Source organism: Schistocerca serialis, chromosome 4 (genome assembly GCF_023864345.2).
Source record: "Schistocerca serialis cubense isolate TAMUIC-IGC-003099 chromosome 4, iqSchSeri2.2, whole genome shotgun sequence".
NCBI lineage: Eukaryota > Metazoa > Arthropoda > Insecta > Orthoptera > Acrididae > Schistocerca > Schistocerca serialis.
The window spans coordinates 434,981,091-435,003,641 of NC_064641.1; the positions used below are offsets into that span (position 1 = coordinate 434,981,091).

General features: G+C 44.2%; 1 protein-coding gene across 1 annotated transcript in view; it reads right to left on the reverse strand.

Annotated features, from left to right (window-relative positions):
- The window catches only part of LOC126473875 (cholinesterase-like), a 60,469-nt gene that overhangs the window by 22,822 nt on the left and 15,096 nt on the right, over positions 1–22,551 (reverse strand). The window contains exons 4-5 of the mRNA XM_050101207.1: positions 4,240–4,425; positions 2,279–2,484 (exon numbers count right to left, since the gene is read on the reverse strand). Of these exons, the coding sequence (XP_049957164.1) occupies positions 2,279–2,484; positions 4,240–4,425 (392 nt within the window). The remainder of the gene's footprint in view (positions 1–2,278; positions 2,485–4,239; positions 4,426–22,551) is intronic.

A 22,551-nucleotide genomic window follows, 5' to 3' on the forward strand; every position in this document is an offset into this window, starting at 1 on the left:
TCTCATCTAATGTCTTATCAACGTACACTGTCCCTCATGTATCTCCTCGACCTTCATGTTCTTATCTGAAAACATGGCTGGAGCACCCGTTCTCATCAGAGCAAAATCCTTTCTGCCCCACACTATCACCCAGCCACTCTGTCAGTCGTTTTCACTTGCAGGAAATGAACTCTGGAATGACCTTCTCAACGTATTAGAGAATTCAATAAAATCTCCAGTTTCAAAAGACAGTTAATGACATATCTGCTGAAACAGGAATAATGACTACCATTGTCCCTGTAGAAACCCGTTAGCCCTTTACATCCTTCTTTCCAGCCAGTTGTTCCTTATTTCCTACTACGCTTAGATGGTACAGCCTTCTTAAAACTCCATCCCCCAGAACTAGCTTACTTCGTCTATATAGAAACTCAAGTCATTTTATTAGTTTATATTAGAATTATAACTATTTTTATGTAACTATGATATGAAAAAGGTACTGTATGTGTGAAACCTTGGTCCGACGTAGGAGAGGGCCTGAAGGCCCTAATCAGAACATGTTAAATCAAAAAATAAATGAGTTCTCGCTTTGATTTTGTTTTTCTTTCTGCTGCCTGGCAACACATTCGCATCGTCGTTGTATAATAGTAGAAAAGATCAAAAGTATGCATTAGTCGACTGATCATGTTAATGTTTTCTGAAAGAGTATCGAATATTAGGTGCACTAAGTTATTGTTGTTTGATATGTCACAAAGATTTGTTACTTTTCAGGAGGAACAATGAATTACGGAGAAATCGGGAAATGTACAGTGAAAACAAAAAACAAATGTATTTCTCTTAGTATGACTTAGTTTGTATTCATTTGAAAGAAAAAGGCCACAGATTAATTTCTGACGACGTTTTAAAGCTTTTGTTCGTGGACTAAGATGCATACGTCAGATACACGTGCAGTCGAACAGTTGTCATTCCTATTCACAATTTATCTTTTTCCTAAAAACGTCTACATGTATCAAAACACAAACGCTACCAAAAAAGTATATACGCTTTCTAAAAATAGATTAGAATCGTAAACTGTACCAAATCAATAATCGGCTATGCTTCTTAGCTCGTATGACTTTATGATCTGAACAGCAAATCATAAGCTATGCACGAGGAACTAAATAATTTACATATCTCAACATCTCGTTGTGGCGCACAGCATCTACACAAGTATTCAGTATCAGTCTGTAAAGAAGTGTGTAATATATACTGACTAGCAGCAACTGAACCAAGAGTTTTTCTTTGAGTTTCAACCTTTTGACTGATTTGATGCAGCCCGCGATAAATTCGTCTGCTGCGCTAACGTCTTCATCTTAGAGTAGTGCTTATACCGTACGTCCTCAGTTATTTGTTGGATATATTCCATCCTCTGTTCCCCCACAGTTTATACCCTCTACTGCTCCCTCTAGTACCATGGACGTTATTCCCTTATGTCTTAACACATGTCCTCATTATCCCATCCCATCTTGTCGTGAGTATTTTCCGTACGTTCTTCTCTTCGTCGATACAGCTGAGACCCCCCCCCCCCCCCGCCATAGCTTATCACTCTATTTAATTCGCAACATTCCTCTGTAGCACATCTCAAACGCTTCGATTCTGGTCTGTTCCTGTTTTGGCGCTGTCCATGGTTAACTACCATAAAATGACGTTCTCATGACGTACATTTTTAGAAATTTCTTGCTCGAATTGAAGTCTATGTTTGACAGTAATAGACTTCTTCCGCCACGTATTATTTTGTTTCCAAGGAAGCAGAATTCCTTAACTTTGTCTGCGTCGTCGTCAACAGTTTTGATGATAAGTTTCTCGATATTCTCATATCTGCTACTTCTCATTACTTCTGTCTCTTTCGGATTATTCTCAATCCATATTTTCTACTCGTTAGACTGTTCATTCCACACAACAGCGCCTGTAATTCTTTTGCACTTTCACTGAGAGTAGCATTACCATCAGTAAATCTTATCTTTTACCCTGAATTTTAATCCTACTCTTGATCCTTTCTTTTGTTTCCGTCACGTCTTCTTCGATGCAGAGTTTGAACCGTTGGGGCGAAAGACTGCACCCTGTCTTACACCCTTTCTAATTCCAAACCCAAAGCTGTTTCTAGTGAAATCTCAAACCATATACACTGCACCCCCCTCCCTCCCCCCACTACTAACACTCCTACCTACCGTAACTAAGATCGTGGGACCACGGGCGTGCTCTTGAATAGGGAGCCATGCAGTGAAGCCGCAGTACAGAACAAGGAGGCTGCGCTCCTACGTACCTTCTGTGGCATGATGAGTGAGTCGTCTACCAGCACGAGGTCTTCAGCGCTCACAGACTGTAGGAAGTCGATCAGCTGCTGCGAATCGTCCGTTTCGTAGCCGAGGGCGGCACCCAGTCCGAAGGAATGGTTCCGGGCTTCTGCGATTGTCAGAGGATGTTCCGTTATAACGGTCCCACTCTCAAGGATGGCTTGTGAGAACAGACCTGCAAAATGAAGTATTGCGTAGTTTAATTTAGTGCTGGAGCGGAGAAAGGCATGATAGGTATTGTACTCTGGCGTGACATATTCACCTCGCTTCTGTATTATTCATCTAAACACCTAGCGGCACTGTCTGTAGGACATTATTAAATAACTAGAAAGCAGTTCTGGGTACATTAGGCAGACAAGGAAGAAATGTAGAAATCTCCCTTTTCACTGAAGAATGGGATACAACCCCGTCGGTTTTGACCGATGTCGTCAGAAGTTACCAGAGATAAAGTATTGCACAGATTTAACAGCGAAGACGAATGTTAAGAAACAAAGGAATGCAGGACAGAGAAAACGGATGGTAGACATACAGCACGCACATACATATTTCGAACAAAATGTTAAGTCTGTCGCTTCTTTGGGTCCTAGTATTCAATTCTTTGGTTGAGCTATATAGGTCAACTGAAGTAAAGTATACAAATCTTCCGTATGCCGATATTTTCGCCTTGGACAGTACAAGTATGGATTGAGAAACATCGTAGTAATACTGCTAAAGAATGCGAATAAAAGCGACAGCAATAAAATTTGAATTTCGTACTGCAATTGACGAATTCTGCATCATACTTACAAACGAAAATCAGAAACTAAAAATTGTCCAGAATGAAAAACCATTCTTCCAAACTACACACATAGAACTTAACAATTCATTCACAGTTTACAATAAAAATACAAAGTATCTGATCGGCTGCCTGTGTTTACATAATATGCCTTTATCAGCTCGTAACCCTTAAAAACCGGCGAATTAAGACGAAAAATAGTTCGCCGGCCGCGGTGGTCTAGCGGTTCTAGGCGCGCAGTCCGGCACCGCGTGACTGCTACGGTCGCAGGTTCGAATCCTGCCTCGGGCATGGATGTGTGTGATGTCCTTAGGTTAGTTAGGTTTAAGTAGTTCTAAGTTCTAGGGGACTGATTACCACAGATGTTAAGTCCCATAGTGCTCAGAGCCATTTGAACCATTTTTTTTAACGAAAAATAGTTCCTCAACCTCAGTATTCACCCTTTAGCAGTGCCTATTCGTAACATGCGTAGTTTGATACAATTACAATCAACAGGACAATACCAGTAATTTTTTGTAGTAGTTCAACACTTACCACTCCTCGAGAGAAGCAACGAACCCTGGGTAGATTTCTTTGCTTTTATCTCTATATTACATTTAATATTTGGATTATCTGTATTTCGAAACGAAGGAAGTCATAGTGTTTGTCTTTGTTCGAATTCTACGTTTACTACAAAAAAGTAATAGGAAAAAAAACTGAAAATCGGTTATTTCAGAAACCGGCTATTTTCGCGGTTTCAGAGGTCAGGATAAACTGGCATTGAAAAAACGATAACGGTCATCCCCAATTTAGATTTCTTCCTCTGGGAGTACCGTAAGTGTTCTAAAATCGAAATGCAAGCCTCCAGGTACCAGAGACCAACACCCGTAAAGAAGTCGTCGGTATCCCTGTTGCTGCACTGGAGAACACGTTTCGTAGCAGCTTCATGGCTCATCTACATGAGTGCTCCGATAACGGCGGTGCTCATCTGAGTGATGCGATCTTTACGACGTAAGACATACCGAATCAAACTCCTAAGTCTGACTAACACGTCTGCATTTGTAAATCATGACGACCTGTGTGAATAAAGTTTTTGTGAACTGCTGAAAACGGTGCGTTCTCTCTGGGTCACCGTGTAAAGTAAAGTTGGAGATAAACACTGCCACAAGTTCTCACCTGACGAGAGGGGTGAGACGAAATGCACTGAGGTACACATGGAACCGGCGCTTTGTCCGAAAATCGTGACTCGCTGCGGGTCGCCGCCAAAGCTGGCGATGTTGTTCTGCACCCAGGTCATCGCCAGCTGCTGGTCCTTGAGTCCCGCGTTGCCAGGTGCGACGGCGTCTCCCGTTCCCAGAAAACCTATAATTGAACACGACATCCATGACATAAGAAAGCAACTCAGAGAAGAACCAAGCGACCATTGTAAGTAGACACCAAATGTTACAGTGAAATGTACAGATCGCAGTTGTTTATTGACAATTTTTCATGATTCATTTGGAAAATATCTTTAATTTGAGGTTCAAAAGTATCTGAATTAATCGTGCACGGCATACAAAACAAAGCGAGAAATGTCTACATATACATATAGATGGGTAATGAGGAGAAACTTAATAGAATTGGCAAGACTAGAAATTTATGGCACAACGTGACAAAAAGAGAGAATGGGTTGATTGGACACATTGTGAGACATCAGTGGATGATCAGATTAGTACTGGAGGGAAGTGTGGGAGGTAAAAGTCATAGAGGGAGACCAAGAGATGAATATAGTATGCAGATTCAGGATAGAGGTTACAGCAGTTATTAAGAGATGAAAAGGCATCAAACTAGTCTTCGGACTAAAAACCCAACAAGAACAACATAGTACAACATTTCCTAATGTAAAAGTCGTGAAAGGGTCCTAGCTCTTGTAAAATGATAAGATACTCAAGAACTTTAAAAAGTATCAAAGGCTAACTGACCAGCAGCACCGTGCGGCTTCTATGGAAAACTAACCATCCTCTTGATGTAGGGAGAGTTATAGCGAAACATTTTTAACATACAGCTTGTAGATACAGTTGGCGTCTACATATAATGTAACGTAGTACATGTAAAATTCACATACTTTGACACCGCGGATCCAAGTTTCCGGAAAGCATTATCGATGTGAATATAAAAAAAGTTGCTAGCAATATATTCCTATGCAACACTTAGTACTAAACAATGGTAGTTGCTTGTAATTTTAATATTACTTCTCTCTCGTAACATTAGTATAAGAGTAATTTCGGAATGTCACTTTACCACAACTGTCACAGTGCAGGCTCTTGGTTCGCCGCTTACTTTACAAACAGAAAGCAGAAGGTAATTCTCCGCAATATTGAGAGTGGTAGTGATGTTCAGTCCCAATGGGGCACTGTTAAGTGGGGCATTCCCCAAGGGTCGGTGCTGGGGCCACTGCTGTTTCTTATTTATATAAATGATATGCCTTCTAGTATTGCAGGTGATTCAAAAATATTTCTGTTTGCTGATGACACCAGCTTGGTAGTGAAGAATCTTGTGTGTAATATTGAAACAGTGTCAAATAATGTGCTTAATGAAAAAAGTTCGTGGCTTGTGGAAAATAATTAGATGCTAAATCACAGTAAGACTCAGTTTTTACGGTTTCTAACTCACAATTCAACAAGAACCGATATTTTGATCAGACAGAATGGGCATATTATAAGCGAGACGGAACAGTTCAAGTTCCTAGGCGTTCGGATAGATAGTAAGCTGTTGTGGAAAGCCCATGTTAAGGATCTTGCTCGAAACTAAATGCTACTTTATTTACCATTAGGACAGTATCTGAAGTAAGTGACAGTTCAAAAGTAATCTACTTCGCTTACTTTCATACGCTTATGTCATATGGTATTATTTTTTGGGGTAATTCTTCTGATTCAAAAAGGGTATTTTTGGCTCAAAAACGGGCTGTTCGAGCTATGTGTGGTGTATGTTAGAGAACCTCTTGTCGACCCCTATTCAATAGTCTGGGAATTCTGACATTAGTCCGGAACCGCGGGACTGCTACGGTCGCAGGTTCGAATCCTGTCTCGGGCATGGATGTGTGTGATGTCTTTAGGTTAGTTAGGTTTAAGTAGTTTTAAGTTCTAGGGGACTTATGACCACAGAAGTTAAGTCCCATAGTGCTCAGAGCCATTTGAACCAATTCTGACATTGCCCTCACAATATATATTTTCTTTAATGCCGTTTGTTGTTAGCAGTATTAGCTTATTCCCAAGAGTTAGCAGTTTTCATTCAGTTAATACTACGCAGAAATCAAATCTGCATGTGGAATGCACTTCCTTGACTCTTGTGCAGAAAGGAGTGCAGAATTCTGCTGCATCCATTTTCAATAAGCTACCACAAGAACTCAAAAATCTTAGCAGTACCCCAAACACTTTTAAGAGTAAACTGAAGAATTTCCTCGTGGCTCACTCCATCTATTCTGTCGAGGAGCTCCTGGAAGAGCTGAAAAATTAAGCAAATTCCAGTGTTACATTGTTGATTTTCTTTATTTAAACTTACGAATTGTCGCCTGAATATGTCACTTATATTTCATTTTATCTGTTTCTACTGTCATGTTGTAATTTCATGTATTGACTCGTTCCATGACCATGGAGACTTCTCCTTAATTTGGTCCCACGGAACAATAAATAAATAAATAAAAAACTGAAGAGTGTCTGCTCAGACCTTATACTGTCTCAAGGGTAATCTGATCTTCCACCTATCTTGTCACTTCCCCCTATGTACATCGTTACTATTTTACTTTGCCACGCTCCAAACTGCTTTCAAAAAGAAAAAAATATAACCACACAATAATCATGTAGTGCTTTTGGGCCACACACAAATATAAAATTTTCATAACTATAATAAATTTTCAGCCAGATTATCATAAACAGTGTCTTTTTCATCGATTGACAGCATTTATCAGATACTCAAGATGAACCAACCATTTACACTTTGTCAAACCATGAGCTGTTTACGAAGAAGTCTAGTCGTGTCATAATCCGGCAGCGAGACTACTTAAACCATACGATCTGTATAAGATCTTTAAAGGACATGTACCAGTTTGCCGAATCATTTTTGTGTCCTACCTACCGCTAGGCAAAATACCTTGCCATGCTACTAGTACCAAATGTCAATCTCTACAACCATAATATTCGTAAATCTAAGTATTTAGTTGAGGTAATCCAGATAAAGTACCTCGCCTCAAATCACATTAAGACAAGACTAGACGCGGTGACTTCACTTATAAGCGGACACGACTGATCTTTCAGCAAGTCAGTCTGTACACAGCATCGTCAAAATATTCCAACATATTTTGTTGTAGTCGTTGGTCTGAAGATAAATGTGACACCATTCTCCATACAATTTTTCCCATACAAGTCTCCCCATCACCTCATAACTACTACAGATTTTGGAGATGTAAACGTGATCACCGTATTCAGTTCTTGATCACCCACACAGATTTTTAACCTCGGAACAAACTTCCCTCCCTTAGCAAATTTACTGTTCCTTGATGAATCTGTGTGTGTTGTATCACATTTAGCTCAAGTTGTTTCATAATGCTCTTTTCTTCCGAGCTCGATTCAGTATCTCTTTATTAGTTATTCGATCTACCTCTCAAATCTTCAGTATTCTTCTATAACACCACATTTCAAAACCTGCTATTGAGTTCTTGTATGACAATATAACCACCCACGTTTGACTTCCACACAACTAACGCTCCATACACATACAGAAAACACATTTCCTGATAAAAAAGTGAAGCAGCCAGAAAGGAGGGCAAAAAGAAATGAAATATCACAGGTTGAAGGGGTATATGACATTATTTTGTTGATTCTAAAACCTAATGAAATTTCTGAAGGTCTTGGGCAGTGTGAGCACACAAATCAGTATGACGATGCACTCTCACTTATCTGCATTGACACACTGATTCAGTTGGCATGGGCATCATACAGCCGTTGTATAGTCATCTGAAGTAAGAAACTTCCTGGCAGATTAAAACTGTGTACCGGACCGAGACTCGAACTCGGGACATTTGCCTTTCGCGGGCAAGTGCTCTACCAACTGAGCTACCCAAGCTCTTGCCCGCGAAAGGCAAAGGTCCTGAGTTCGAGTCTCGGTCCGGCACACAGTTTTAATCTGCCAGGAAGTTTCATATCAGCGCACACTCCCCTGTAGAGTGAAAATCTCATTCTGGAAACATCTCAGGTAAGCTGGCCCAAAACTATTGTAATTGGAAGCTGATATCCTGGCACTGGGACAGAGTTGACGTCCAAACTGTTCCCAGGTGTGTTCTATTGGGGACAAATCAGTGGATCTTGCCGGCCACAGATGTACCTCGGCATCACGAAGACCGTTCATAGAGACATGTTCCTATGGACGAGTGTTTTTCATTGAAAGATGGCATCGCGTTAGTGACATACGAAAGGTAAAACAAGATGATGCAAAGTGTCCATGGTGTACAGCTATGCTGTCAGAGTTCCCTCAGTCAGTACCAGGACGCTGATGAACGCGCAGTTGAGTGCCCCACAAACCAAACGTAATCAGCCAGTACCAACTATGGCCCAAAGTCATACTCGATAGTTCCCCACACTACAATACCAGGAGTAACAGTAGTGTCACTCTGGAAGAATGGGACCTCTCCCCAGGGTCTCGCTATACTAGCAGATGATAGTCATTCTAGGTAGTGCAGAACTTCAAATGACCGTTGAACACAATGTTATAGCAGTCATCAGTAGTCCATGCTCCCCCTTCATAACACCACTCCAGTCGCAGCCATTTGTGTTGTTGAGCTAATGACATGCTATGCATGGTATGGTAATTCCCTAATCCGGCGGCCAGTCAGTGGTGTGGGAAGACACAGAATGTTTCAGGGTGTCCATTACTTGTTCTTGGATGTCACACACAAATGTGAAGGAGTTACCCCGACTGTATTCTGTTAGAAACGTGCAAAGTACGCAGTAGATGACAGCTGAGCCAGCCACTGGTGAGCGTAGATGTTACGCCTTACAAAATACAACACAGCCACAGCGTGTTGCGAGGCGAGCCATCCAGGCGACGTACGGAAATAGTTGGGCAGCAACGCCTAAACACAAGAAGGCGGAAGCAAACGCAGAAGTGTTTAGTATACATGCTGCAAGGCACAGCAAAGCCAAAGCAAGTGAGGCCCGTGAGTTATAAATACCTAGTCGTTTTTATACTGAAATATTCTTGCGTGGAATTGCAGCACTACTACCAAATATCTGTAATACTGAGGTGCCGTCTGGAATGCTGTATGGAATTCGCAAATGGATCTCTTATCAGAGCAACCTGTCCTGAGACATAAGCTACAGAGCCGTCTCCGCGTCTTGCCTAGTCCTGGGACACAGCGCATTGGCCACAGTGCTTCTATAGTGGGTCACGGCCGCCACGGCGCCACTCCTCAACCACCCACCACTGCTTAGCCGCCGAGCTGGAGATCGTCGCTGACGGAAGCAGTGGCTTTGAGCCACAGATCGGCCATACCGCCTGTCAGCATTGTGGGACGCCACGCATACACATGAGGAAGGCAATTGAATGCCCCAGCTACACTGCCTCTGTTCGGATTGTACCATGGTGGAAAGCCGCAATAAAGAAATCGCAAACCAAAAACAAATCTACTGACTCCTATTTCAGTGTGCTAGGTGCACTATGCAGCGATCCTTCCCCCCACTCCCCCACCCCTCCAACACTCGTGTGGTGGTCACATGTGGTGGAATGAAATTTTGATGATGAGTCAATCCGACCTCACGTTCTGATACAGTCCTACGTCAGCACACGGTTACATCCAAATGTTCCCCAAACCTGGATACTGTACGGTTCGGCAGGCCAACTAAATGGAGCCCTGCAATGACACACCTTTTTCAAACTCTGTTGTGTGTTGACAACACTGTCTTGCATCTACAGGGTGTTACAAAAAGGTACGACCAAACTTTCAGGAAACATTCGTCACACACAAAAAAGAAAATGTTATGTGGACATGTGTCCGGAAACGCTTACTTTACATGTTAGAGCTCATTTTATTACTTCTCTTCAAATCACATTAATCATGGCATGGAAACACACAACAGAACGTACCAGCGTGACTTCAAAAACTTTGTTACAGGAAATGTTCAAAATGTCCTCCGTTAGCGAGGATGCATGCATCCACCCTCCGTCGCATGGAATCCCTGATTCGCTGATGCAGCCCTGGAGAACGGCGTCCACAATACGAGCACGAAGAGTCTCTACATTTGGTACTGGGGTTGCGTAGACAAGAGCTTTCAAATGCCCCCATGAATGAAAGTCAAGAGGGTTGAGGTCAGGAGAGCGTGAAGGCCATGGAATTGGTCCGTCTCTACCAATCCATCGGTCACCGAATCTGTTGTTGAGCAGCGTACGAACACTTCAACTGAAATGTGCAGGAGCTCCATCGTGCATGAACCACATGTTGTGTTGTACTTGTAAGGGCACATGTTCTAGCAGCACAGGTAGAGTATCCCGTATGAAATCATGATAACGTGCTCCATTGAGCGTAGGTGGAAGAACATGGGGCCCAATCAAGACATCACTAACATTGCCTGCCCAAACGTTCACAGAAAATTTGTGTTGATGACGTCATTGCACAATTGCGTGCGGATTCTCGTCAGCCCACACATATTGATTTTGAAAATTTACAATTTGATCACGTTGGAATGAAGCCTCATCTGTAAAGAGAATATTTGCACTGAAATGAAGATTGACACATTGCTGGATGAACCATTCGCAGAAGTGTACCCGTGGAGGCCAATCAGCTGCTGATGGTGCCTGCATACGCTGTACATTGTACGGAAACAACTGGTTCTCCCGTAGCACTCTCCATACAGTGACGTCGTCAACGTTACCTTGTACAGCAGCAACTTCTCTGACGCTGACATTAGGGTTATCGTCAACTGCACGAAGAATTGCCTCGTCCATTGCAGGTGTCCTCGTCGTTCTAGGTCTTCCCCAATCGCGTGTCATAGGCTGGAATGTTCCGTGCTCCCTAAGACGCCGATCATTTGCTTCGAACGTCTTCCTGTCGGGACACCTTCGTTCTGGAAATCTGTCTCGATACAAACGTACCGCGCCACGGCTATTGCCCCGTGCTAATCCATACATCAAATGGGCATCTGCCAACTCCGCATTTGTAAACATTGCACTGACTGCAAAACCACGTTCGTGATGCTACGTACTGATGTGCTTGATGCTAGTACTGTAGAGCAATGAGTCGCATGTCAACACAAGCACCGAAGTCAACATTACCTTCCTTCAATTGGGCCAACTGCCGGTGAATCGAGGAAGTGCAGTACATACTGACGAAACTAAAATGAGCTCTAACATGGAAATTAAGCGTTTCCGGACACATGTCGACATAACATTTTTTCTTTATTTGTGTGTGAGGAATGTTTCCTGAAAGTTTGGCCGTACCTTTTTGTAACACCCTGTATATGCATCCTATCCGTGTCTTTGACAGTAATGACCCAACATGTTGCGCTGTTCACGCTTATTTGTCCACGAGAGCTGGAAACAATAATAAACACTACCAACCCAACACACTTAGTGGCTGTTCAACTTGTTACACCGAATTGCAAACTCTTATCATTTACCTTCTCGCCGATGTGTGCACTTGTATGAAGTTAGTCTGTCATCTTACCATGCTTCCTGGTCGCTTCAACTTTTTTTTTTTTCAGATAGTGAACATTCTAACAGGGAAATTTGTATGCGGTTGTACAATGTTTTCTTTTAAGGATAAGCTCCCTCATACTGTTGCTAGTCTATAATTTATATCCTGCTTGCTTTCCTTTCGTTGGCTAGTTTTGTGTCCCGAGTGTACTCATCTACTATTGTTAGTAATCCCTCCAAGCATCGCCAGATTTGTGTTTCCTATATTACGTTTATCATTCATTCGTTTTTGTTATATACACTCCTGGAAATGGAAAAAAGAACACATTGACACCGGTGTGTCAGACCCACCATACTTGCTCCGGACACTGCGAGAGGGCTGTACAAGCAATGATCACACGCACGGCACAGCGGACACACCAGGAACCGCGGTGTTGGCCGTCGAATGGCGCTAGCTGCGCAGCATTTGTGCACCGCCACCGTCAGTGTCAGCCAGTTTGCCGTGGCATACGGAGCTCCATCGCAGTCTTTAACACTGGTAGCATGCCGCGACAGCGTGGACGTGAACCGTATGTGCAGTTAACGGACTTTGAGCGAGGGCGTATAGTGGGCATGCGGGAGGCCGGGTGGACGTACCGCCGAATTGCTCAACACGTGGGGCGTGAGGTCTCCACAGTACATCGATGTTGTCGCCAGTGGTCGGCGGAAGGTGCACGTGCCCGTCGACCTGGGACCGGACCGCAGCGACGCACGGATGCACGCCAAGACCGTAGGATCCTACGCAGTGCCGTAGGGGACCGCACCGCCACTTCCCAGCAAATTAGGGACACTGTTGCTCCTGGGGTATCGGCGAGGACCATTCGCAACCGTCTCCATGAAGCTGGGCTACGGTCCCGCACACCGTTAGGCCGTCTTCCGCTCACGCCCCAACATCGTGCAGCCCGCCTCCAGTGGTGTCGCGACAGGCGTGAATGGAGGGACGAATGGAGACGTGTCGTCTTCAGCGATGAGAGTCGCTTCTGCCTTGGTGCCAATGATGGTCGTATGCGTGTTTGGCGCCGTGCAGGTGAGCGCCACAATCAGGACTGCATACGACCGAGGCACACAGGGCCAACACCCAGCATCATGGTGTGGGGAGCGATCTCCTACACTGGCCGTACACCACTGGTGATCGTCGAGGGGACACTGAATAGTGCACGGTACATCCAAACCGTCATCGAACCGATCGTTCTACCATTCCTAGACCGGCAAGGGAACTTGCTATTCCAACAGGACAATGCACGTCCGCATGTATCCCGTGCCACCCAACGTGCTCTAGAAGGTGTAAGTCAACTACCCTGGCCAGCAAGATCTCCGGATCTGTCCCCCCATTGAGCATGTTTGGGACTGGATGAAGCGTCGTCTCACGCGGTCTGCACGTCCAGCACGAACGCTGGTCCAACTGAGGCGCCAGGTGGAAATGGCATGGCAAGCCGTTCCACAGGACTACATCCAGCATCTCTACGATCGTCTCCATGGGAGAATAGCAGCCTGCATTGCTGCGAAAGGTGGATATACACTGTACTAGTGCCGACATTGTGCATGCTCTGTTGCCTGTGTCTATGTGCCTGTGGTTCTGTCAGTGTGATCATGTGATGTATCTGACCCCAGGAATCTGTCAATAAAGTTTCCCCTTCCTGAGACAATGAATTCACGGTGTTCTTATTTCAATTTCCAGGAGTGTACATCTTGTAACATCTTTTCGGTAAACTATTAATTCCATCCAATGATCTTCTAAGTCATTTACCATGTATGAAAGCACTGTAATACTATGGAAAAACTTAAAAATTATCTCTCCGTCCCTAAACTTTAATTCTTCTTTCCAGATTACTCTATAATTTATCTCACTGCTTGTTGGATGCTTTTTTTCAAAGTCATCAGTATTTTGACTACCTTGATTCGGTCTGCCGTGATGCCTCTCTGATGCCAAACTCTGCATCTCACAGTAGCATCTTCATTTTTCATTCTCAATAATTTGCCTGATATTTCCCAATCGCTGCCTTTACCTGGAGTTCTTTATCCTCTACCACTCCCTCTAGTACGATGAAAGTTTTTCCTTAGTGTACTGACACATGTTCGGTCATCAGGTCCCTTCCTCCAGTGTTTTCCATGAGTTCTTTTCTTCGCCAATTATTTGGATAATCTGCTGTTTCCTTATCTGATTATCTAATTTTTTAAATTCTTCTGTAGCACCACGTTTGAAAAACTTAAATTCTCTTATGTTTTGGTTTTCCCACAGTTCATGTTTCACTTTCATACAATGCTGCGCTCGAGAAGTATATTCTAAAAAATTTCTTCCTCAAATTGAGGCCTATGTAGACTAGTGGACTTCCCTTGACCAGGAATTCCCTATGCTAAGCTGTCGTCCTTGCTTCGCGATTCACTTGTTATTTTGCATCCAAAATGCAAAAAGTCCTTCACGTAGTCTACTTCGTTGTCACCATTTTTGATGTTGAGTTTGTCGCTAATCTCCTTTCTGGTACTCCTCGTTTTACTTTTGTCTTCATTGATTTACCCTCAATCTATAGTGTACGCTCATGATACTGTTCATTTCATTCTAGACATCCTGTTAATCTTCCTCTCTTTCGCCGAGGACCGCGTTGCCATCAGTGAATATTACCATTGATACCCCTTCGCCTCGTATTCTAAGTCGACAAATTCTACGACTGTATCCTGAGTTCAGAATTGTCGCTCTGCTAGCTTTATCTTTCATAATGTCAAACTGTCGTACTTTTCATTCTAGTTTGTTTTATTCTTGTAAGTAATGTGATGCGTGATCTTTTAAGCTGCTTATGTAACAGTTTTCAAGTGTATCTGCCCTTGTTATCTTCGGCATTGCGTGAAGAAGATTTTCCTGAAAGTCAGATGATATGTCTCTTGTGTCATAGAATCTACAAATAATTGGATGGTCTTTTAATTGCCACTTCCTTCTATGATTTTAGAAATTACGAAGTAACGATATTTATCCATTTTACTTTATTTGATTCCATGTCATCCTAATTTCTGTTAAACCGGACTCTAATATTGAATTCCCTGTGCGTTCCATCTTGACTCCCATTTCCTTTTCTATCACGTCGTCAGACAAATCAGTGCCCTTCAAGAGATCTTCACTGTACTCTTTCCACTATCTGCTCTCTCTTTTGCGTTAAAAATGGAATTCCCATTGCAATCTTCATGTTGACGCACTTGTTTTTAATTTCACAGACGACTGTTTCCTCATTTTCTATATTTCGAATGAGTTATTCCAACGACCATTTCTTTTTCGGGTTCTTCACGTTTTTCCTGTAATAATATTACCATGCGTTTCCTGCACTTACTATTTGTTGTATTGTTAACTGAGCTATAATGTCCTTACTATATTTCAGTACTTCCTACTTCCGTCGATGAGCTGGAGTATTTCTTCTGGTATCCAAGCTTTCTTCATAGTTCTCCTTTCTCTAAAGGCATCCATTTGTCCTCTCTCCATTCCCGCTTAACCATTTTGCATTTCCTCTTAATCTTAGCTTGCCAGCATTCCTACTTTATTATTAGATATTAAAGCTACACCCGCATTTCCCCTATTTGATTTTGTATTGACGACACTGTATTCACCTGATCGGAATTGTTGTTCTTCTGCCACTGAACTACACTAATTCCCACTATATGTGACTTCAACCTATCCATTTCCTTTTCTAAATTTTCTAATCTACTTGCCCGACGAAGTGATCTAATAACATTCCACCCTCCGATCTGTACAACGCCAGTTTCGTTCCCCCCCCCCCCCCCCCTGATTACTACATTCTCCTAACCAATCCCCGCCCTGAGATCCGACAGGGACACTATTTCACCTACTGAATATTTTACTCAAGAGCTTACAATCGTCGTTTAACCACACAGCACGGCTGCAGTTTCCTGTTGCTTTCAGCCATTCGCAGAACCAACACAGCAAGTCCGTTTCAGTTGATGTTATAATGCCAGACCAGTGAATCACTCAGACTGTTGATCCTGCAACTACTAAAAAAGCTGCTGCCCCTCTTCAAGATCCACATGTTTGACATCTTAAGATACTCCTACGTAGTAGTTGCTCCTACGGGACGGCTTTCTGTATCACTGAAGCATTATTCAAGCCACGCCGCCAACTGCAAGGTCCATACGAGGAAGGAATCATTGAAAGGTCCGTTATTGCACATATGATATTCGTTTATCTGCAAACGTCTACAGTCGTCCATTACAGGCTACTGAGTATGCCACGTCGAATTCGACATTTTCCTGCCGCTATGCCAGTGGAGATCAGTAGAGACAGTGCTATATGTACGTGGAGTTGCATTTTGTGATGTTATTTGTGTAGTGAAGCGTCAGGCGGGTCGGTGATTGGGAATCAACCCTGATAACGTTTTGCGATTGGTTGAGATGAAATTACGACGAAATCTTCTTCGTGAAGATGGTATTGTTGGAAAGTATGAATCATTCACACGTTTTCTGGTATCTATTATAGTGCAAAAATATTATCACCGATTAGAAACGGTTACTACTGTAACGCTAACACATACTTATGATGCTAGTGATGATAATGACGAATACCTCACGGCAAGAGGTAATGATACGGCTAGTTCCAGAACAGGCGATGGTTTCAGCAAGTAGACAACATATACAATGATTATGACGGCAGAGGTTTCAATATATGTGACACATTCCTGAAAAGATACCATAAAATGAAGACTGAAAGCAATATTAATAGCGTATTGGATTATGTGACAGGGAAAGACATAAGTTTTCATGGGAAATCGTAGGCTGTATTCAATGCCGTCAAGCAGTGTGTAAGGCGAAGTAACACGAAATGCGAGAATGCTTTTCTTTAGTTCATTACCGGCATTTCAGCACTGGGCATTGGATGTAGCCAGAGATCCCGAGTGAACGAGCTTTATAGCGTCACTGGGACAAAGTCGAAGATGATGTCTGGGATAACATCACGCCGTGTAACAATGCTCCATGCACGAAAAGTTAAAGACGATGAGGAAGAGATCATTCAAGGTGCTCAAACATTTTGTTCCGAAAGAACGCTATACGTTAAACGAGAGAGAAAAAGAGTCTCGACGTTCCAATCAATTAATAGTCCAACATACACTTACACGATCGACGTTGCTATATCAGTGAACGTACGATTGGCAGAAAAATTCCATGTATGATTCCAAGAACCCAATGGGAAGTTTGTACCTCGCTTGTGAAGGGAAACAGTAAAACGATGTTCTCCTAATGTCTTCACAGATGCAAGTGCGATCTGAAAGATGACGAAGAAAAATCTGAGGAGGGTTTTTCCTGTAAATTTTCTCTCAGAATCAATAGTACTTTGACACTCTTTGTCTAGACATAAGGATGAACAAGTACTATTGAAACCTCTGGAGAAGAAGATGTAGTTGTAAAAATCATTCAACCAAAACTACAATATATACACAGCCTCTGGACTTGTATTTTTTTAGGCATTATAAAATATATGCCAAGAGAACGACAGAAATTCTTCAACTCCGCTCCAGGAGCATGCAGCCCAAATTTCTTGACACTTTCTTTATCATGAAAATGCATTCGGTCGTTTACAATCAATGATCTGCAGAAATATAGACACCAACACCTCGTTACTCTTAGCAGAACGCTGCCTAAGATGTTGACGACACTGTGCGTGCTGTAGTAATTCTTATTCCTCTGAGCGTTTTACTGATAGTCCTCACTTATAGTTTACGATATCTGCAATGCGTATGAATTTTACAGTATAGAGTACGTTTGCAGAGTTTTGAAAACATCGGCAGTCACCAGGACATTGAGAGGTACGTAAAGTTCTGCAACAAAAATTTCATACATAAATGTTTGCTCGAACACGACGACTTTTTTTGTCAGTGAAAAATTAGGCGAAAGGCTAGGTACTAGTAAAATAACACTGGGTTTGGAATTTTCAGAAGGAATAAATGGAAGAACCAGAAAACTGGCTGAGGGAATGGAGGCGAGTGCAAGGTAGCATCAAGCTAAGGTTATCACTTTATAGGGAAAGATATAAAATTTGGAGCAGAAATTATAATCCACTGGAAAATATATTTCAGGGACAGTTGATGTGGTAATCACTCATTTAATGAAAGAGATGCATCCTGATTTTGATGACAGGATTTAAAGTGTAAAAACCGAAGCTGTTTCGTTACAGAAAGGTCAAGTTAAATTGCAAGGGTCTGGCCGACATCTGTTTGGTGATTTTTCTGGCGTTTTACAATCACGAGTGGCTGCCACTGTCAAAGATTCATCATCCATTGCTGATGGGGGACTGGAGTCGAGCTCGTGGCCGCAGATTATGTGCACCCTTGCGGCAACGTCCAGGGGCTTTTGCTGTGGTCATTTCCGATACGGTTCTCCCCTCGCTGCAGCACTGGAGTCTAAGATGCGTTCGCGTTGAGGTTTCCTTCTTTCTCGTTTAAGCTATTGTCACGTTTGTGTATTTCTACAGCTTCACTGTGCAAGCGGGTGTGATAGCTCTTCTCTACAGCAATAACTTCCGTGTCGGCGAATTTTACTGTGTGGTCGCTCCGCACAGCGCGTGCCTTACCACGACCAATTTCTCCACCTACCCCAACCTGCAATGTCGCGTATGTTCTGTGATGCTGATTGATCTTCCAGTCACTCCAACATAAACTTTTCCGCATCTATGTAGCATGCGATATATTTCCGACATTGCAAGTCACTGATCTGAGACACACTTTTATCTTCTTTGTTGGTTTATAAATATTTACGCCTCGTATGCGGAATATACAGCCGATTCTGTCCACTACTCTGGACTGTATGCCCAATGTTTCTGTTTCCGAAGTCTCACTTCGCCTTGTGTTTGACTCTGTGACATTTCTTATGCAACTGGGGGAGTACCCACTGGTCCTCAGAACGCTTTCTAGGTGTTGCATTTCGCGACTGAGGTGCTGCGGCTTACATATTCGTCTTTCTTTCGTTATGAGCGTATTAATCATGCCACATTTCTGGCTCGGGTGGTGATTTGACAGTTTGCGAAGGTATCGGTCCGTGTGTGTCAATTTTCGATACACTCTGTGTCCCAGTTTTGAACCATCCCTTGTGACCAGCACATATAGAAAGGACGGCTGCTTGTCCTTTTCTGAGTCCATGGTAAAATTTACGTTGGCATGGAGGCTGTTCAAGTGTCTTGGTAAGTCACCGAACTGTTCCTCACCATTGTTCCACGCAACTAATGTATCATCAACGTATCTGAATCTCACCTTAGGTTTACAAGGTGCCAAGACCAGTGTATGAGCTTCCAAATGTTGCATGAAGGAGTTGACCACCACTGGACTTAGAGAACTACCCATGGCGACCCCTTGGAGCTGTTCGTAGAAGATACCATTGTAAGCGAAACAACTCGTAGTGAGACATGCATAATAGAGCTTGGTGATGTCTTGCTGGAAGATTGAACCTATGTGCTCCAGAGAGTGTCTGAGTGGCACTTTGTTAAACAAAGAAGCAACATCAAAGTGTATGGCCTTTCTGCCATATATGCCTAGAGTGACGGACAGCATCGACGTGTATTGCGCAAACACGGAGTAAAGGCTGTTTATAAACCGACAAAGAAGATACAAGAGTGGCTCAGATCGCAAAGGAAAAGTAGTACCCATTTGCAGTGTCGGGAATATATTGTATACCATGTACATGCGGAAAAGTTTATGTTGATGTGACTGAAACAATAAAAACTTTTCCGCATGTACATGGTACACTATATACTGACTGAACGATCGGTCAACACCAGGATCACAGATCATAACCGACACTGCAGTCTGGGACAGGTGGAACAATCGGCTGTGACGAAGCACATGCTGTATGAGACCGACCACACAGTAAAATTCGCCAACACAGAAGTTATTGCTGTAGATAAAAGCAATCACACACGCTTGTTCGGTGAAGCTATAGAAATATGCAAACATGTCAATAGCTTCAACGAGAAGAAAACCTCAAGGTGAACGGATCTAGCATTCTCGTGCTGCAGTGAACGACCTTTTCAGGCGGCAAGAGGAGAACCGTACCGGAAATTACCACGGAAAAACACTTGGACGTTGGCGCGTCAGGTACACATAATCTGCGGCCTCCAGCTCGGCTCCAGTCAACCACCAGCGATGGAAGGTGAAGCTTTGACAATGCCAGCAACTCCCCCCAGGGGGTCCACAACTCTTTTGTGGACACGTGCGTAGCGAGCACGGGACCCCGAGCTAATGTGGCCCTCCTTCCTTTCCGGGCTGCATACCTTCCCTTTCCTTTCCGCATCCCTCCCCGTCCCCCATCTTCGCCCCCCCCCCCTCACCTCTGGCTCTTTCCTTCCCTTTCTCCCCCTCTGGGAGTATGGTTTGTGCCTACGTCCGGAGACGGACGCTCGAAACTGTTCCAAATTCCTTGATTTTACACTTGCAAGTCCTCGTCCTTCCTCTGTCCTTCTCTTTTCCTTCCCTCTTCTCCTTGCCCTTTTCTCCGCTGCGGCGTTTGAGACCCCCTTTTCTTTCCTTTCCCTTTCTCTTTTTTCCTCCCTGTGCGTGTCTGAAGGCCGACCCACGCACTTCCGTGCGTAGCCGGTGACGGGGTAACGCGTAATTCCCCACCCCGGGTAGACAGGTAGGACACGTACGTACCCCCTGGTAACGGCCAGGCCCAGGGAGGGGTGATTACCCGAGCTGATACCTTCCGAAAGTGCCGATTGGTCCCTCCGTCCGTTTGTCGGGAGGTGTGACCTGAGGTGTGAACAATCACCTAAGGCGGGTGTGCCCTCGGTGAGGGCCCCCACAAGGGAGGAGCGCGCCATCGGAGACGCCGGTAATCATGGGGGATTCTTCCGCAATGGTTTCCTCACCTTCCACTATGTCTGCTCACAAACGTAAGTTCACTGACTCTCAGCCACAGACGGTTCTTCCATCGTTGCCACAGTTCCTTGTTGTTTCTCGGTCTGACGAAGGTCACGACTTTTCCACGGTCAACCCTTTCATTATTCAGAAAGGTGTCGACGCAATTGCGGGTCCTGTAAAGTCTTGTTCCAGATTACGGAATGGCACCCTGTTGTTAGAAACACACAGTGCCCTCCAGGCTCAAAAATTGCTGCGTACTTCTCTGCTCCACACCTTCCCTGTCCGGGTGGAACCGCACCATACCTTAAATTCCTCGGGTGGAGTCGTTTATACACGCTCCCTCGATGGATTGTCTGACGAAGAAATTCAGCACTATCTGTCTGACCAGGGCGTCACGGCTGTTCATCGGGTTATGAAAAGGGTTGACTCGAACATCATTCCAACCCGCACTGTCTTCTTGACGTTTGACAAAGTTCAACTCCCATCAAAAATCAAAGCAGGCTATGAGATAATTTCCGTTCGCCCTTATGTCCCAAACCCTACGCATTGCTATCGATGTCAGCGGTTCAATCACACCAGCCAGTCCTGTTCCAATCCGGCCAAATGTGTTACGTGTGGCAAGGATGCCCATGAAGGTGCTTGTCCACCTCCATCCCCTCGCTGCATCAACTGTATTGGTGACCACGCTGCTTCCTCTCGAGATTGCCCCGTTTTTAAGGACGAAAAGCTGATCCAGGAAATAAGAGTGAAGGAAAAGGTGTCGACCTTTGCTGCTCGAAAGTTACTCGCCAGTCGACAGCCCACCGTGCCTCAGAAAGGAAAATACAGCACTGTCCTTGCTTCTCCTCGGCCAACAAAGGAGGCGGCCACGCAGACTCGCGACCTCACATTTAGTACCACAGTCGTCAGATCGGCCAGCGCAAAGATCGCCCGTTCAACCTCACCTCTTTCGCCTGCCCACTCTATGGCTCATACTTCGTCGGGTTCTGCTAAATCTCGAGCCCAAAAGTCAGACGCCAAGTCTTCGAAAAAAGAGCATTCTCGTGAAGAGTTTTTACGTACTGCAACTTCACAACCATCGGTTCCTCCTTCATCTAAACATACCTCCAAGAAGGCTACGAAGAAACACAGTTCCTCTCCTTCTCCGCCAAGGCGTGTCCCATCTACAGCACCACCTGGCGGAAATCGCCCTCGGCCATCTTCTGTGTCGCCGAGGCGCACTGCTGGTGGCCGGTCAACTGGCCGATCATTGGTGGCAGGAGCTGCTCCTGACCAACCTATGGATCAGGATCTTCTGCCTTCGACTGAATGCCATTCCATGCTGTCGGTCGCAAGCTCTGAGCAGTCTTTGAGTTGACAGCACCCTTGGTCACGTTCCTCCATTTTCTGTTCACCCTATGTCCATTATCCACTGGAATATCCGCGGCATTCGCGCCAATCGGGAGGAATTGTCGATCCTCTTACGATCCTACTCGCCGGTCATCTTCTGTCTTCAGGAAACAAAGCTGCGTCCCCATGACCGCTTTGTTCTCCCTCATTTTCAGTCCGTCCGATATGACCTCCCCTCTGTTGAAGGCACTCCAGCCCATGGAGGACTCATGATTCTGCTCCATGATACTCTCCGTTATCACCCAATCCCCTTAAACACTTCCTTCCAAGCTGTCGCCGTCCGTCTTTCCCTTTCTGGATACACGTTCTCTCTTTGTACGGTATACATTCCATCGTCTACACCAATGGCACGAGCTGATCTCCTTTATCTTCTTGATCAGCTTCCACCCCCCTATTTGCTGGTTGGGGACTTCAATGCCCACCACCCGCTTTGGGGATCTCCACATCCTTGTCCACGTGGCTCACTATTGCTAGACGTCTTCCACCAAGCGGATCTAGTCTGCCTCAACACTGGGGTCCCCACATTTTTGTCTGCCTCCACGGCAAATTTATCCCA